This window comes from Pleurodeles waltl, chromosome 10 (assembly GCF_031143425.1).
Source record: "Pleurodeles waltl isolate 20211129_DDA chromosome 10, aPleWal1.hap1.20221129, whole genome shotgun sequence".
Taxonomy (NCBI): Eukaryota; Metazoa; Chordata; class Amphibia; order Caudata; family Salamandridae; genus Pleurodeles; species Pleurodeles waltl.
The window spans coordinates 1,077,435,505-1,077,453,291 of NC_090449.1; the positions used below are offsets into that span (position 1 = coordinate 1,077,435,505).

At 43.5% G+C, this 17,787-nt stretch overlaps 1 protein-coding gene across 1 annotated transcript in view; it reads right to left on the reverse strand.

Moving 5' to 3' along the window:
* The window catches only part of F8 (coagulation factor VIII), a 463,887-nt gene that overhangs the window by 294,707 nt on the left and 151,393 nt on the right, over positions 1 to 17,787 (reverse strand). The window contains exons 6-7 of the mRNA XM_069212149.1: positions 8,345 to 8,455; positions 6,261 to 6,482 (exon numbers count right to left, since the gene is read on the reverse strand). Coding sequence (XP_069068250.1) covers positions 6,261 to 6,482; positions 8,345 to 8,455 — 333 coding nt within the window. The remainder of the gene's footprint in view (positions 1 to 6,260; positions 6,483 to 8,344; positions 8,456 to 17,787) is intronic.

Genomic DNA, 17,787 nt, shown 5'->3' on the forward strand with positions numbered 1-17,787 from the left:
TCACCCCTTTTCAAGGTGCTGGGTGAACTAACAAAGTGTGACAAATACAGATGATGCGGGGAATGCAGGAAAAAAGTTAGCTGAAAACTGTTAACATTGGTTCATGATGGGCATTTTCCCCGGACTATGACTTTGAAACGCAGTAAGAAGAGGCTTTAGTGGCCTGCGGAAGGTGATTAAGTGGAAAGGTGGGTCTTGGTTTGTGAGCTGTACAAAGAAAGTAAAAAGAAGACCTTTGGTGGCACAGGGAACACAGTCCAAGACAGTGATGATCCAGGAGTACATTTGTATCTGGACTGTATTGATCCCTTCTTATCCCTACCCGAGCACACAGAACACTCTTCTATGATGGTTGATGTGCACTCCAAATGGATTGAGATTGTGCTTTCGATGAAAGTATCTATCAGCCACTGCAGGGGCTTTGGAATAAAGTTTTAGCAGGGGGGTGTCCCTCATGTATTGTCAGTGATGATGGTGCACAGCTCACTTCTCTTAAAATGAAGAACTTTTTAGAGGGAGCTGGTACTAGACATGTCTGAACTTCTTCGGACAAACTCTTTCTTTGGAAACAGTAAACATCTTAAGGGCACAATGGAAGTGGAGGCCAAGTCTGGTTTAAATCTTCAGTGTGCTGTCAGAGACGTGTTGTGTGGTCACCGCACTACAACCAGCGGTGTGACTGGGAAGTCCAAACCTCTGATGAGGGGATGGAGTGCTGGGTTGAAGTTGATGCTTGGATGGCTACCTAAAGTCCATGGTAAATAGGGAGGGTATCTCATTTCAGTTACCTAGAAGGTGCAGCCCTGTGGATGGTGGACCATTGGAAATGAGTGACCACCAGGGGAGTCACCTCTATTTACCCGTCCATTGCAACTTTAATTTCAATATTTGGATGAAAGGCAGTTACTTCCAACCAAGGGGCATATTTACAAAGCCCTTGTACCACATTAGTGTCATTTTTTAATGCAAAAATGGCATTAGGTAGGAATTTCCGACGTGCCATATTTGCATTGTACCACTTCGTAACCGCTTGCCCAAGGCATAATATTTGCAAGGGGAGTGTTGCTGCACTGGGAGGCCTAAAAAAATGGTGCAGTGAAATTTACAAGATTTCAGTGCGCCAATTTTTGCATAATTTTTAACGCCTGCTCATAGCATGCGTTGAAATGACGCACCCGTTATGTTCAATGGGCCTCCCTGTACTATGCTGCCTAGAATCAACATTTTTGACGCTAGTGCAACAAAGCGCCACAAAAGCATAAAAAATGTGGACACTGTTGTGCTAACGACCGCCATGGTGGCTGTATTGTAAATACGGCACAACCATGGTGTCGTCAGGTGCCGATAAGGGGGCGGAAGAAGAGTGATCCACCACATTCTTGTAAATTTCCACTTAAATGCGGCAAACAAATTAAATATTGCTCTTTCGATTTGGTCCAGGGCATGGGGGCTTCAGAGCTCGGATCCCTTCCATTCCAGTCCAGGAGGGCAGGGACCTCAGAGGTAAACTCAATAAGGATCTATCCTCCGCAGGTGAATGGAGTCACAGGTACTTCTGAAAAGTGTGTACATTCTGTGATTACCTCTGGTTTGGATTATAATACCTGCCCTTCTGTTGAATATCCCCAGACATGACTATACCTTGGGACATCTGTACAGCCTTTATTTCAATGTCTTTTTACTTTTGGGGCATTCCATGAGAGAGGCATGTTTATCTGACGGAGAGAGTGCAGGTATATCACCTTGCAAGATCCCTTCGATCAGCTTTCAGTTGTTGCTGGTGGTACCTACAGTACGTTGCATTCTGTGCTTAATTTGAGCCGGTGGTTTCCGGTGGGTGACACCGGCACTTTTTCTGCATCAGGCATTTACTGTGAGCGAAAGATACATGGGAAGGACGAGGAAGAGAAAGACTGAAAAACGTTACAAAGGGAGACACGGAAAGCTGCAAGAGTGAGCTGAGGAGGCAGGGAGTGGCTGTAAATGGATTAAATGGCTTTCGGATTGAACTACCTTAGTATTCCGTATTCGCACATTTAATTGCAGAACCGAGTGTTTCAAAGCAGAGTTTTGGGCAGCAGCACGTTTTTATTTACAAATGAAGCACTTGTGCTCGCCCGAGGGGGGTACGTTTTTTCTCTTTTTTTGTCCCCTAACTATGGAATGTTCTTCCATTCAAAATTCACGCTTCGCCCCAGTGAACTAACTTTAAAAAAAACTACTGAAACCATGGCTGTTTCACTCACAGTAACCTGCTGTGCACTTTTTGTGCCGGCTGCCAGACATCTGCATGCTATTTAAATGACTCACTCATTTATTCAGATTCGGCTTGCAGCCTTGGTAAAGCTCAGTGGCTTACTGGCTAGATCGAAACACGTGTCGGCTGAAATAATTACATTATTCAAAGGAATTAAAGTGGCATCCAATGTAGTGGAAAAAGCAGTTCTCCTTACCCAGTCCTGCATCTTTATTGGTCGCTTGAAGTCATTCTTGGAAGGCGATTCATTCAATGATGTCTGCTGGTGTTTTCAGATGTATTGTGACATCATTCAACAGATGACCTCTTTAAAGGTAAATGCACCAATGCTGCAAGTGAAGTGATTGGACCACTGTATTCTCAAGTGATGCAGATTGGAGCACTGCATTCTCAAGTGACTCGGATTGGACCACTGTATACTCAAGTGACATGGATTGGACCACTGTATTCTCAAGTGACGCGGGCTGGACCACTGTATACTCAAGTGACATGGATTGGACCACTGTATTCTCAAGTGACGCGGACTGGACCACTGTATATTCAAGTGACATGGATTGGACCACTGTATTCTCAAGTAATCACAAGGGACCACTGTATTCTCAAGTGACGCGGATTGGGCCACTGTATTCCCAAGTGACGCGGGCTGGACCACTGTATACTCAAGTGACATGGATTGGACCACTGTATACTCAAGTGATGCAGACTGGGCCACTGTATACTCAAGTGATGCAGATTGGACCACTGTATTCACAAGTGACATGAAATGGGCCACTGTATTCTCAAGTGACGTGGATTGGACCACTGTATACTCAAGTGACATGGATTGGGCCACTGTGTTCCCAAGTGACATGGATTTGGCCACTGTATTCCCAAGTGACGCGGACTGGACCACTGTATTCTCAAGTGACATGGATTGGACCATTTTTTTCTCAAGTGACATGGATTGGACCACTGTATACTCAAGTGATGCAGACTGGACCACTGTATTCTCAAGTGACATGGAATGGACTACTGTATTCTCAAGTGATACACAATGGACCACTGTATTCTCAAGTAACGCGGATTGGGCCACTGTATTCCCAAGTGACGCGGGCTGGACCACTGTATACTCAAGTGACATGGATTGGACCACTGTATTCTCAAGTGACGCGGACTGCACCACTGTATTCTCAAGTGACATGGATTGGACCACTGTATTCTAAGTGACATGGATTGGACCACTGTATACTCAAGTGATGCAGACTGGACCACTGTATTCTCAAGTGACATGGAATGGACCACTGTATTCTCAAGTGACGTGGATTGGACCACTATATACTCAAGTGACATGGATTGGGCCACTGTATTCCCAAGTGACGCGGACTGGACCACTGTATTCTCAAGTGACGTGGACTGGACCACTGTATTCTCAAGTGACATGGATTGGACCACTGTATTCTCAAGTGACATGGATTGGGCCACTGTATACTCAAGTGATGCAGACTGGACCACTGTATTCTTAAGTGACATTGAATAGACCGCTGTATTCTCAAGTGATACACAATGGACCACTGTATTCTCAAGTGATGCGGATTGGGCCACTGTATTCCCAAGTGACGCGGACTGGACCACTGTATTCTAGGGATCTTCAAATGGTGCATGATCACCCTTAACGTGAAGTATATAAAAGACTGGGGAGTAGAGTCGAACCCGATATTCATCCTTCACAACCCAACGCAGCATTCGATTCCAACCACCATAAGTGTAACACCACCCCGCATATGTCAGCTAAGGATCCTCACGCACTTTCTTTCCCAGCAGCCTCTTCTCTTGCATTAGTGCACATGCAGACCTCCTCAGCGGCCCTGGCTTTGGCCAAGATGGGTGCAAAGCCCAAGCTTGGATGCCTCAGACAATATCTCTGGTTTCTGAACAGATGCACATAGTGAGCTTCTGAAGGGACCTCTTGTCCACAGTGAGCTTCTGCAGGGACCTCTTCTCCATAGTGAGCTTCTGCAGGGACCTCTTCTCCATAGACCCCTTCTCCATAGTGAGCTTCTGCAGGTACCTCTTCTCCATAGTGAGCTTCTGCAGGGACCTTTTCTCCACAGTGAGCTTCTGCAGGGACCTCATCTCCTCAGTGAGTATCTACAGGGACCTCCTCTTCATAGTGAGCTTCTGAAGGGACCTCTTCCCCCATAAGGCACTTCTCCTTAGTGAGCTCTTGCAGGAACTTCTTTACTGTATGACCTTTACCCAATAGCACCTTTCTACTTAGGGAGCGTCTGCAGTGACATCTTCATGGTAAGACCCTTTTCCTTAGTGATCACCTGCAAGGACCACTCCAAGGCTAGACTCTTTTTATTATTGAGCTTCGGCCGGGACATGTACGCAGTAGGACCCATAATCTTCATGATTTTCTGCAGGGACATCTCAATAGTGGATCTGTTTTCCTTAGTGATCTCCTGCCAGGACCTCTTCCTCGTAGGACCCTTCTCATGCAGTAGGATCATAATGAGACCTTTTCCCACTGGGACACTCTCCTTAGTAAGTTCTGCACTGACCTTTTAGTAAGCTCCTGCACATACCTCATCCTAGTGACCCTTCTCCTTAGTGAGCTCTTACGAGGACTTGTTCTCCTTAGTGATCTTCTTTGGGGAACTCTTCCCTGTGGTCCGTCTGGTTAGTGAACTCCAGCAGGAACTTCTTCCCCTGTAGGATCTTTTGTCCATAATTAGCTTCTGCATGGGCCTCTTTATTGTAAGATCCTGTTCTTTAGTGACCTCCTGCAGGGGCCTCTTCAACTTAGGACTCTTCTTAGTATTGAAGTCCTGCAGGGTCCTCTTCCCAGTAGGGCCCTTCTCCTTCATAAGCTCTTGCAGGGCTCTATTATTCATTGTGATCTACTGTGTCTACCTCTCCCCAGTAGGACGCTTCTCCAAGTGAGCTCCTGCAGGAATCTTGTCACCCCAGGACCTTTCTGTATAGTGAGCTGCGGCACCTACATCTGCACCAAAGGACCCTTCTCCTTAGTGAGCTTGAGCAGGGACTGCTTCGCAATAGGACCTAGTGAGCTTGAGCAGGGGCTGCTTCACAGTAAGACCTTTCTCATTAGTAAGCTCTTGCAAGGACCTTATCCTAGTGGGAGCCCTCCTTAGTGAAATGGTATCTGTGCTACTCTGCAGTGATCTCTTCTGGAACTGTATTGATTGGTATCTGTGCTACTCTGCAGTGATCCCTGCTGGATCTGTATTGATTGGTATCTGTGCTACTCTGCAGTGATCCCTGCTGGATCTGTATTGATTCATATCTGTGCAACTCTGCAGTGATCCCTGATGGATCTATATAGATGGGTATCTTCTCTACTCTGCAGTGATCCCTGCTGGATCTTTAGTGATTAGTATCTGTTCTACTCTGTAGTGATCCCTGCTGGATCTATAGAGGTTGGTATCTTCTCTACTCTGCAGTGATCCCTGCTGGATCTGTATTGATTGGTACCAGTGCTGCTTTGCCATGTGTCTCACTGGTTCTCTGTTGCCTGCCACTTTTCTCACTGACACCTGTGCTTGCTATACCAGTAAATAATTGCATGATTCCGCCAAAGTCCAGTGCTTCCTCTCAGTCTTTGCTGGCTGAAATCTCATCATTGGCTCCCATCTCAAACTTTCGGAGGAGACTTCCAGCAGATTCCCCATGAGCTAGAACTTTGCCTCAATCTCCCTGGACACAACACTGAACCCTCATCGAACGCTATGTTATGTTCTCATGGACTGGCATCTCCTGGACCTTCCTCTACACCCCAGTAATTTCATTTCTCACTCTATTCTCAGATACGTTTCCACTAGTTCTCCATAAGCTGGCACCTACTTGAGTTTTCCCTGGACACTTGGCTGATCTCCCATTGGCTGATATCTTATCATTCTCTTCTGCACTCAGCCAAGTTTGACTGGTCCCTCTCTTTCTCCATGTTTGCTGGTACCTGATCGTGCTCTTTGATCCCAAACATCTCTTCCACAATTCTTACCTTGCTGGTGGGATGGGATCTGGCAGGACATCAGGTAGCTGCCCACTGGGCCTGGCATCATCACGGCGGTCAGGAAGGTGGCCGGGGAGAGTTCCAGGGAGGTGTGTCTGTGGTTTCTCACTAGGAAGGTGTGGCCGTCTAGGAATATGGAATGCACTTCTGGCGTCGTGCCCATGCTGATCACATGCCAGTGGACAGTCTTAATCTGGCAAACTTTCAGCTCTGCGAGAGGAAGTAGAGAATAGGTAAGAAATCATCCTAACCCTCCTTCACAACTGGCTGCAGGAGCGGCGAGGCCCAAGGTTGTTCATCAGATATAGCGCTTAGACTAATTAAAGGTGGACTGCAGCACAACTCTTGTCAGCAGGCACTAGAAGGCTTGTAGAATCCTAGCAGACATCTGACCCCAAAGTCTGCTTTTTATGCCAGATTTTCAAGATATTTACGTGAGATCAATTTAACTACCGCAAACCTGGGTATCTTGAAAACCTGGTATGGATCCTTCAGGCACCCTGTTGTGTCATAAAAATCATAATACGAACAATAAGTACATCACTTTCTCTACAAAACTTAAAAACAAGTCATCATTACACAGTCGATGGGTGGCCAATTGAATCTCAACCATGAGGGAAAAGGAAAATAAGCAAACATGATAAGTAATTAACTTTCAGCCTTGCTATTAACTTTTCCTTTTTTTAAACCAGTAGTGGGGGGAGGGGGGAACTGTGGGTTAATTATGGAACAGAATGGAGGGTGGATTGGTAGAGTGCTGCTTGTCAGCCATGAGGGTATCAAGGCGCTGAGTAGGTGAGAGTAGATGTGTGGTGAGGCTGAATCTTGATGGTCGCACAAGAAGACTATTTGAAAACCCAGGTCTTCAGCTTCTTGCGGAGTTCAAGGAGCGAGGAGGAGGCGCTGATGTGCTGGGTGAGGTCGTTCCAGGACTGATCCCTTGGTAGGAGAATGATCGACCTCCCGCTCTGCTTCTGTGGATGCAAGGTGTGTGTGTGATGCTAAGTGAAGTTGTCTGGTGGGAAAAATAATGCAGTAGTATTTATTAAATCAAAAGCAAGCTGTATGTTCCCAAAAAGTTCAGAAATTCACACTTGCTGAGTGGGAAACAACTCCTAATAAATCTAAAGATGACCCCCAGATTCCAGGTGCAATGTACACACAGGTGTTGTGTCAGAATGTGCTACACAAATACATTCTGCAGGATCCTGGGCCCCCCATTGTATTTTCTGAAAACCCCATAATGTAAATTAGTTTAATTTATTAAAAACTAATCGTGTGTGAAAGATGCAGTTAAAATATGTACTTTAGGTAACTGAGGAACATGCACAAAATATGATTACACAGTGTCACGATGAGATAAGACCAAAGATAGGGTGACCTAATTAGGACCACTTATTTTCCACAAATATGTAAACTTGTAGGAGACATCTCAATACAAATAGGTGAGGGATGCACCATCATTCTGGAGGTCAGTTACACAACAAGAGGTTTGTATGTAACAGTTGTTTGAAGGAAGAAGCTACTCAGTAGAAATTCTGTTAGTAAGCTTGATAGCACAACTCATTTGGTTACAAGGGGGACAGGTATTCTTGACTTAAAGTGCCAATCAATGTTGATCTTACACGGACCAGTAGAAGATGGTAGAACAATTCCTTTTGCACCTATAGACTTCATGTACAAGCATCTTCACTATAAAACCAGCCAACACCAAGATGCTTCATACAATCAGGCTGCATGTACAACAGGTAGACGAAATAAATCGCAAAGTTAGAATATTTTTTATGTGCTCACTGGTTCGATCACATAAGTGGCTCATGTTCAGACAGTTTGTCAGTGGGGAGGTGGGACTTGAAGTTGAGACCCCCCCTCTCAAATAAAGGCTTATATCTATTTACGAAGCTTGTCTTCTCCTTAGGGAAGTCAAATGTCCAGTACATGATGCCAATGTTCCATCAAAACTCTTGTTGTCTCACTATCTACGAGGTTATTGTGTTGCCCGGATGAGAACTTTTTCACAGGTGCACATTCACTCCCAGCTCCTACTTCAGAGTAGCGGCCATCATACTCACCAGGCAGAGAGGCATTCACATAGCCATTAATGGACTCCATCTTGGCCATCAATAAGGGTGAGTCACTGGCTTGTCCTTCTGGGAAATTCTTCTCAGTGTAGCGGCTTTCAGCTGACAGCACAAGAGAAAGCAGATGTCAAAACTTGAAATTGTTCAGTACTGAACACAGTACAAACACAGCCACACTGGTGCTTTCTGTCTGTGTATCAGCTCTCTGTGGGACGCCCTGGCCTTTTCTTGTTTACCTGAAAAAGTCCTCGTCTCCCTGCATCAAAGCTATATTGATCAATTCTCATCCTATTTCATAAATGACACAAATTTGTTCCCTGGGCACTTCTCACAATGTGCCACATGACCATTAGTAGGCTGAACCTCACCAGCTTCAAAAGGGAGTTTGTTTTTCTAGATCTCAGGTATCTCCTCAATTTCACAACTTCATCTACCCACCCCTCAGTTTTCCAGTTGACCTGTGAAAAATCTGGGCATCCACTTCAACACAACCTTAGAATGAGTGTTCCTCAGTTCAGTAACTAAACATGTCTTGCCAACTCATACTTCCGTCATTACTTTTATTCCAAAAGATCTTCAAACTGTGGGCTATTGGCTTCCTTGATGAATATAAGGTAGGTTGTGCCAACACTCTTTTCTATGCCCTCCCAACTACCTCCAGAAAGGATAAACGTCTGCAGACTGATGACTGTGCCCAGAAAGAGACACTCCATCTTCCCACACTTCAGAACTCATCTACAAGCTGTCTTCTTCAAGCAGGAGAGTACTCAAAATGTAGAGCCTTACTTAGAGTTTGGCAGACAGACAACTCTGTCCGACAAACTCCTATCTCGCCCACTGTAATTAGAGTCGGGCTAACCGTCATGGTTCCACTGGTGTAGCCTCCGCATGCACAGGCTGGGCAAACCTTAGACTGTTAGCTTCACAGACAACAGGCTTTTTAAACGTTTTGTATTGACATGTTTTTAAAAAAAAAAATCTAAATCTATTTAGAATTTTATGAGTCTGGATTTAACTTCCATAATATGATTTTTGTAAACTCTTCTGTCCAAACCTAGATTTTTAAAATGGGCTGTTTATGGATGTTGGCACCAGGTACATTCCCTCAATCTGAGATTTTCCTTTTCTCCAATGAGATTCTTCAATTACCATATGGCAGATGCTTTGTTCTCACCTCTTTTAGAGATAGAGTATTGCAGTAGTTGGAGGTGCCATCATTTATCTCAAGAAGGGCAGCAGGTGGAGGTTGTTAAGGGGGCAGAGGTAGAGACAGCACAGAGTTCTAGAGGAGTAAGCTTTCGGTCTACCAGATAAGGACTTGTTGGCTTTTTGGAACCAAAGGATCGCCCAAGACACTATTCAGCTACGAATAGATTGCTTTGATGTTATTAGACCTCTTTGACAGGGCCCATGTATAGTTGGCAAACAAGTGTTTAGTTTTCCTAATCTCATAACTTTACCTTCTAATGTCTAAATATCTAATGTGTGTGTATGGCGATAACTTTCTGCCGACAGTGTAGGGTTCTAAAGGAAGGCTGGCAATGAAATTGATTGATTAACGTGGGAGTCTGACGCTGATTTTGGAAGAAACTTGAGATGCTTTCTCATGGCTACTTTAGTGTGATAAATAAATGGGAGCATATGGTTTACACCTCACTAACCCTGTGTGCTGGAGAGATACCTATCAGGAAAGCAGCCTTCCAAGACAGAAGTAGTTACAAAGGCGTGAGGCGTGGCTCGAATGGAGGGCACGTGGGCTTCTGGAGGGCTACAGTCATTTGCCATGGAGGTAAAGGGAATCTGACAGGGAAAATGTCACTGCATTTTAATATTCTCCAGGAAGCCTTGAGCATTATGACTCTGAAAAAAATAATTTGTGAGGGATATTTTCTGTAAGTAGTAACTGTTGCAAGGTGTACCTTAATGGAGGAAACTGAAGTCCATATTTGACCAAGTTGAGATGATATGGGCAAACCACTTTGTTGTTTCTTCATCTCATTGCCTTTGGTCTGTGAAATGTTTGTAAGCTACACCTAGTTGATTCAGAAATGAGAGTGGTTTGCTCTCTGTAGTTAGTAAGGAAATAATATATGTTAAAGATGTGGGTCTAAGAAGAACTTGGCAAACGCCAAGTTTTGCCCGACTTTGCATAAATGCTGCAGCACCTGTAGTCAACTAGCTAACGTAGTGATAGTGTGCAGGACGGGCACAAAGAAAGTAGAATTGAGGTGGTGTGAGTAGAGGAAGGCTTCGTGACAGAAAAAACAATGGTTTTGTTCCATATGTGGCAATCAGCAAGATAAATAGCCAATCTAGTTTAGAAAGATTTGTTATTCAAATGTCATAGTTGATGCTATAATACTGAATTTGTTACTAGACTAAAGGGATGACATTTCTATTTTGTCTTGTAAACTGCATTAGAGCCTCTGACGTGACAGAGTGTGATACCTCCTGATGTAACTGCCACGGTGTATGCTGAGCGAGAAAATGATCTTGGTGGTAAGTTGCTTCTTTTAGTTTTTTATGAGAATCAGTTGAAGTGAAGTCCGCCTAAGTGTAGGAGAAATAAGAGTCACCAGAACAACCTGCCTGCTGAAGCCAGCTGAGGAAGAGTTAAAACTGTGGAACTGGAGGTCGCCCACAGATGGAGTCGCTGGGAATGTTGCACAGTTCATGAGAGTTTTCAGACTCTAAATGCTGAAGCTCTAGCTCTACGGCCCTTGTTAGCGTAATTGTTTCCTTAAAAATGTTTTTTCTAGTCACAAGTTTTATTTAGTGACATTTTGACATTTTTAAATGAACATTAACTTTTTTCAAAGAAAAATAAAGGGTCTTTTGTCAAGGTAGCCTACAGGCTATCACAAGTATGTTTCATTTTTTTCTACTGCCTTTTCTGGAGAAATGTGTTTATTTTACATATTTGAAAAAATAAGTGCTTCAGGGTTCTGTTAATAGGTGGGGCACTTACTTCAATATGACTATCAATGGATAACTTTTTTCCAATTTCCATAAAAGGAACTAGCTCTGTGGCACTCAAAGCAAGCGAGAAGAACTCTTCCTCATTGAGTTGTTTGCGCAGGGGAAGGGGGTTGGTGTTGGAAGGGAGGTAGTGTAGTCATATAAGGCAGTAAATAACCTGAAGATAATAGAGGGGGCTCACTTGTCCGTTATCTTCCACCACTGATGAAGAAACACCATCCCACCTCCAACTGGTGTCTTGTGATCCTGCTCAGAGAGACTTTGTTCTAGGGGTGTAAGAAAGAGGATTTGGCCTTTCCATCTCTACTTAAATCTCAGCCTCAACAGGGACTAAAAACTGCTACCGCATCTGCACTGCAGCAGTTGTTACCTACTGGGCTGATGGCTGAAGCACAGAACTTACGTTATTGGCGGTGAAAGGTAAAGTCAGGCTTGGTATGGCTGCAATTTTATGTTGCTTGACCCTATAGAGAAATTAGTTCTCTTTCTCGCCATACAGGCAATGACTGTCAAAGAGGTTGCTCAGATGTCGGGGGCAAAGACATCATGCAAGCAGGGTGTAGTATAACTACATCCTATTCCATGAAAGGTAAAACCACGTCCACCATCTCAAGCCCCATCTGCAAAACTGGTTAGTGATTCCCATGCCATCTTATACCAGATCAAAGAATGATCTTCATGTGTCTTCTCGAAGCTTGGAAACATTTCCTAGAGAGTGTGAGAGAAATGGAATAGTAGGTATCTGGCATTCATAGATTTTAGAGTAAGACTGCTAGGCACTAATACCTTTTTCCCCTAGACCAACCAAAGGGCAGTACATTATGTGAATGCATAGCACATAAATGCTGTGTAACATTTACTCCCTGATCTGTCCTATATGCTAACCTGGATAGTGAAGATTGTTATTTAAATGCTAACAATTACCAATACATTTTCTGTTTTCATCTTTAAGGGCATCACTGCATTCATTCATAGAACTAGTTGTGCCTGAAACATCTTATTACACAGAGTAGGGGATTGTAAGGGTCCGCCCATAAACAGTCCCTGATATTTCCAGAAGATGTTCCCTTGTTGATGGATGAGGACAGGTCAGATCCATCTGCTTTTATAATTCACAAAAACAGAAACACATCAGAACATTCTGATTACCAATCATAGATTTATGTACTTAGCGCAAATAATTGAAATCCTCACTGTCCATGAATGCTGGAAGGAAAATATAAATGAAAAAAAGTATTTGGGGCACCGAGTTTTGCAGGTCAAAGGTACTGAGGCTTTATATAGAGCATGCATGATACCCAAAGAAATTGTATTTTTTTAAAGACGATACAGGAGACAACATGTATGGGGTTTCTGTCCACTAGAGATTTAAAGGGACTTCTGTTGAAAAAGTTAATTTGCCACAACTGACAGACTGGCAATGGAAAGGAAACATTACTGATGCTGAACTGGATACTATGATTGAAAAATGGCACTTATAATGTGTTCACATTTAACTCAGGTGGCATTGCCTCCTGGCCAATAGGTACTGATGTGCGCATGAACGAGTCCCTTTATTGAGATACTGGTCCCTTAACAAACCGATATAGTATCTATTCCCCATCTAGTGACCACGTATAGATGGGTAAACTGTGCCAGAGATGGCTATCACATGCTAGTTTAACTGCTGTGACAGACCAACTGTCCACAATAAGTAATTAAATGTATTTCAATGATTTCCTCCTGGGTCCCTATTCAGCAAAAAGTTAATGGTTTGTGTCCACTTTGATATATGCCATTATTAAGGAACAGCAGGTATGTTCAGAAAGAGAAATTGGAGACACAGAGGAATAATTCAGAACACATTTAAAGTTATATCGGATGGTTTCAAACCCTCTTAAAATGTGTATAAACAATTTACACCATAATCACATCAGCCCTCAATAGTCTAAAGCAGAGGTCTTCAAACTGGGGGGCGGGCCCCCCTAGGGGGGCCTGAAGCAATCCCAGGGGGGGCCCCAGATTCTGGCCAAAATAAATATTATACAGATAACACGCCTTTATTTTAAGCAGGAGGATGTTATTGCAGTTTTAAAAAGGTAACAGTACCTAACTGCAATGTTTAAATAGGTTTAGACATATTTAAACATTGCCATGTTTATAAAAGAATTGTGAAAAATTCTGAGGGGGGCCCAATGATTTTTATTTTTCAACTGGGGGGGCGCGGCATTAAATAGTTTGGAGACCTCTGGTCTAAAGTAAGCTTTAAGTCCTTTACAACAAGGGCAGGTACAGGTGTGGTTAATAACACACCAGACGCGATGCAGGTGGAGTGTCGATTTTAGCCGCAAAGCCAGCGGCGCATCATTTATCAGCTGTGTTGAAGATAGGGTGTCTAGAATTTCCCCGCGCGGTGTTCTGTGCGTGGATTTTCAGCTCTTGTTCTGCCAACTTCACCTTTCAAGGGCCCAGAGACTGGATAGGGCACCACTTGGCAGGGCAGAAGTCTCAGCAGAGAATCCAGGTGCTGGCAGAAGAAGTCTTTAATGGCCCTCAGACTTCAAAACAGGAGGCAAGCTCAGTTCGAGCCCTTGGAAATTCTTCACAAGGAGGAATATACCACAAAGTCCAGTCTTTATCCCCTTTCACAGGCAGAAGCAGCAACTGCAGGATAGCCCAACACAGCACAGTCACAGGCAAGGGCTGCACTTCAACTCTTCTCCTTGTCAGAGGTTCTGCTTGGTTCCAGAAGTGATCCTGAAGAAATCTAAAGTATGGGGTTTTGGGTCCAATACTTATACCCCTTTCTGCCTTTGAAGTAGGCATCCTTCAAAGAAAAGTCTCTGTTGTTCACAAGATCATGCCTTGCCCAGGCCAGGCCCCAGACACACACCAGGGGGTTGGAGACTGCATTGTGAGAGGGAAGGCACAGCCCATTCAGGTGTAAGTGATCCCTCGTCCCTCCACTCTACAACAGATGGCTCATCAAGATATGCAGGCTACACCCCACTCCATTTGTCCCACTGTCTAGAGGAGATTCACAAACAGCCCAACTGTCAAACTGACCCAGACAGAGAATCTACATCAGGGAGAGTCGCAGAACGGTTTAAGCAAAAAAATGCCTATTTTCTAAAAGTGACATTTTCAAACTAACAATCTAAAAACCAAGTTTACTAAAATATGTATTTCTAAATTGTGAGTTCAGAGACCCCAAACTCCAGATTTCTATCTGCTCTCAAAGGGAATCTGCACTTTAATGATATTTAAAGGCAGCCCCCATGTTAATCGATGAGAGAGATAGGCCTTGCAACAGTGAAAACTGAATTTAGCAGTATTTCACTGTTAGGACATGTAACACACATCAGTACATGTCCCACCTTTAATATACACTGCGCCCTGCCCATGGGGCTACCTAGGGCCTACCTTAGGGGTGCCTTACATGTATAAAAAGGGAAGGTTTAGGCCTGGCACGTGGGTACACTTGCCAAGTTGAATTGGCAGTTTAAAACTGCACACACAGACACTGCAGTGGCAGGTCTGACCCATGTTTACAGGGCTATTAATGTGGGTGGCACAACCAGTGCTGCAGGCCCACTAGTAGCATTTGAGTTACAGGCCCTGGGCACCTCTAGTGCACTGTACTAGGGACTTACTAGTAAATTAAATAAGCCAATTAACAATACAATTTACACAGAGAGCATATGTACTTTAGCACTGGTTAGCAGTGGTAAAGTTCCAAGAGTCCTAAAACCAACAAAAACAGGTCAGAAAAACTAGGAGGAAGGATGCAAAAAGTTTAGGGATGACCGTGCAAAAAAGGCCATTTCCAACAATAATTATTGTTGGGTGGGTTTTGGGTTTACTTACTTGTTAAGAAATGTTGTTGTATTACATTGTATCCTCCTTCAAAAAAGTTGTTTATGGCTGAAAATAGACACAATAAATATGCACTTTGATGAGTTACATAAGATTGTTGTGACATTAATTTGTGATATTAATGCATATTAATGCAGAAAAAGGTATCTTTAATATCTTGGGCAGAAACCAGCCCATTCTGCATCTGAAATTCAAAGATTCCTGCAGACACTGTTTCCAATCCATTTTGCTGACCTGCTGCAGACTTTTTCCAAAATATTGAGTCTGGATTCCTGACTGGCTTTAAAGTCATATTTGAATTAATCCCTTCATTCTTCATTCCTCTGCTCTATTCAGTGGATTTTCAACTATTCCACTAACAGTTGGTTCTCTCTTTCCACAAGCTCCAAGCTCCTCCAGTGAGACCTTCTTTTTGGTGCATGAACTGTTGTGAGCCGATCTATCCGGATGCTCCGTTGGAATTTCCGCCAATGGTAGCATTCAACACAGGAGAAGAGTTTCCACCAACAGGACTGCACAGCTCATGCTGCAATGCCGCACAGCTATCTGTCTTCAAATGTGCAGTATATGATGAGATATCCATGGTGATAACCCCTGCTCAGTGTCTGCATCCTTGGATTCCGGATGCTGTGATCCCACATGTGTGCACCCAAGCTTCCATGTCGAAATCCAGCTGAGGCTGTGAGCTCAGCCACTGCTGCTCAACAAGCTGTTACAGCACCATCATGGGCATGGTCATCGCCGCCAAAAAGTTCAACACCCACATTTTCTGGAGGATACATACTAGCTGTTAGGTGTGGGAACGTATTCTGCAGCTAGCAATTATTATCTGGGGGTACGCTGATGTGTAGATGCAGAGCCATGTTGGACCCTCATCCAGGAGAAAGGGACAAGTGACAGGGAGAAACTGTTCCTCCTTTTAGGAAATTATCTGAAGAAAATGCCTACGAAGGAAGAGTTTATACCTTTTTATTTTTTTCTCCCCAGTTTTGCACCTAGCCACAATAGTTAGAAGATGGATACAAACGCCTAGCTGCCTTAGTTTATCATTGCACAAATCAACTTTGCATTTATTTACAAATATATTCACCACATGTATCTTTCTTATCAATCCAGGGATGTTATGAATATGATGTCTTTTCTATCATGGGTATTACCCTGATAGTCACATGAATTACACAAGTTAAATGAAACAGTCAATCAAAAAGTGAATATGCTGAGCAATGCCGAATGCGTGTGATTGGAATGATGCCCATTTATTTATCTGATTGTGTTCTACACAATGATAATCAAGCTCACATAAATATATTTGCAGTATTTAGTATGAATGATGACTGCTTCATTTTACATTAGCCTGGTCTTGATTTCTAAGACTTTCTAGAAGTTGATAGCCACATCACCTTTATTATTGTTATTATAAAGAGAACACAATCTTGTAGAACTAAAATAATAGAAAGGACATCAGGCCAATTTCTGATACATATTTTTTGCTAAGAGTTTGTAACAGCAATGCAATCATGTTATAAACATTGAGCACAGAGAGTGAGGGTAGAAGGGAATCTTCATGCCAGGCAACACTGGAAAAGATGATGCAGAATCACATTCCCTGTCCCAAATGTAGACCACTGGGCCAGGAGGCAATTAGCCTTTGCTTACTGATTTATCAGTGCAGTTGGCCTTGTGAGACAAGAACAGCAAACCATGAGAATGCATTAGCATAAAATCTGTTGTTCAAACAGGTATGTGGATTCCAAAAAGATTCTGAAATGCCAACAGATACTACAAATATTAAGATACCTCATCCACATGGAAACGGACCACGTACAAACCAAGATGTTCCGAAAACTGGTTTGCTCACACCAGATGTTTTAGTGTACGGTAGGTGGCAGATTTGGAAGAAGTGTCCACAAATTCTGAACATTATCTGGGGTCCGAGGTCAGGAGCTCAAGTTTTAATTCAGTAAGACTGAAGGAAGGAAGGGTCGGACCTGCAGCAGGACAACACCCTTCCTGAGAAACATGGACGCGTTAGGGTTGTGAGGAAGGCTGCTGTTGCCTATACTGATTGTGAACTAGGTCTCTGCAGCTGTGATGAATGGTGGTTTATGTTTCTGCAACTTTAATGCATTGTGAAAACCGTGTGTGCAAATGTAATGGCTGAGTATTAGAGCCCAGTTTACAAACTGAATTTTGTAGTAAGTGAATTAGTAGTGCAGTAGTAGTACTTACTGCAAAATGTAATTAACAAACCTATGGATGGGTATCTTGACCTCCACGCCTCATGTGCTTTCTATGTGGAGATCTCCACACAGTTTACCACTTGGTAGTAACTGTGGGAGGGACCACATGAGCGTGGCGGGAAAATGTGGAATATGTACCACACAATGGGAGAGGTTTAAGGAGAAGTAAGAAGGGGCTTTAGGAGGGACAGGCTACCACAAACACCAACCCACAAATGAGTAACACCTTTGCTGTTCACACACTACACTTCTAAAGGTGCCCAGGCTCTAAAGGGGATAAAGTAATAGTAAAGGTACTTGAAGTACCTAGGGAAACACCAAGTTTGGCAGAAAGATAGATCTTTACCCAGAAAGCATGGT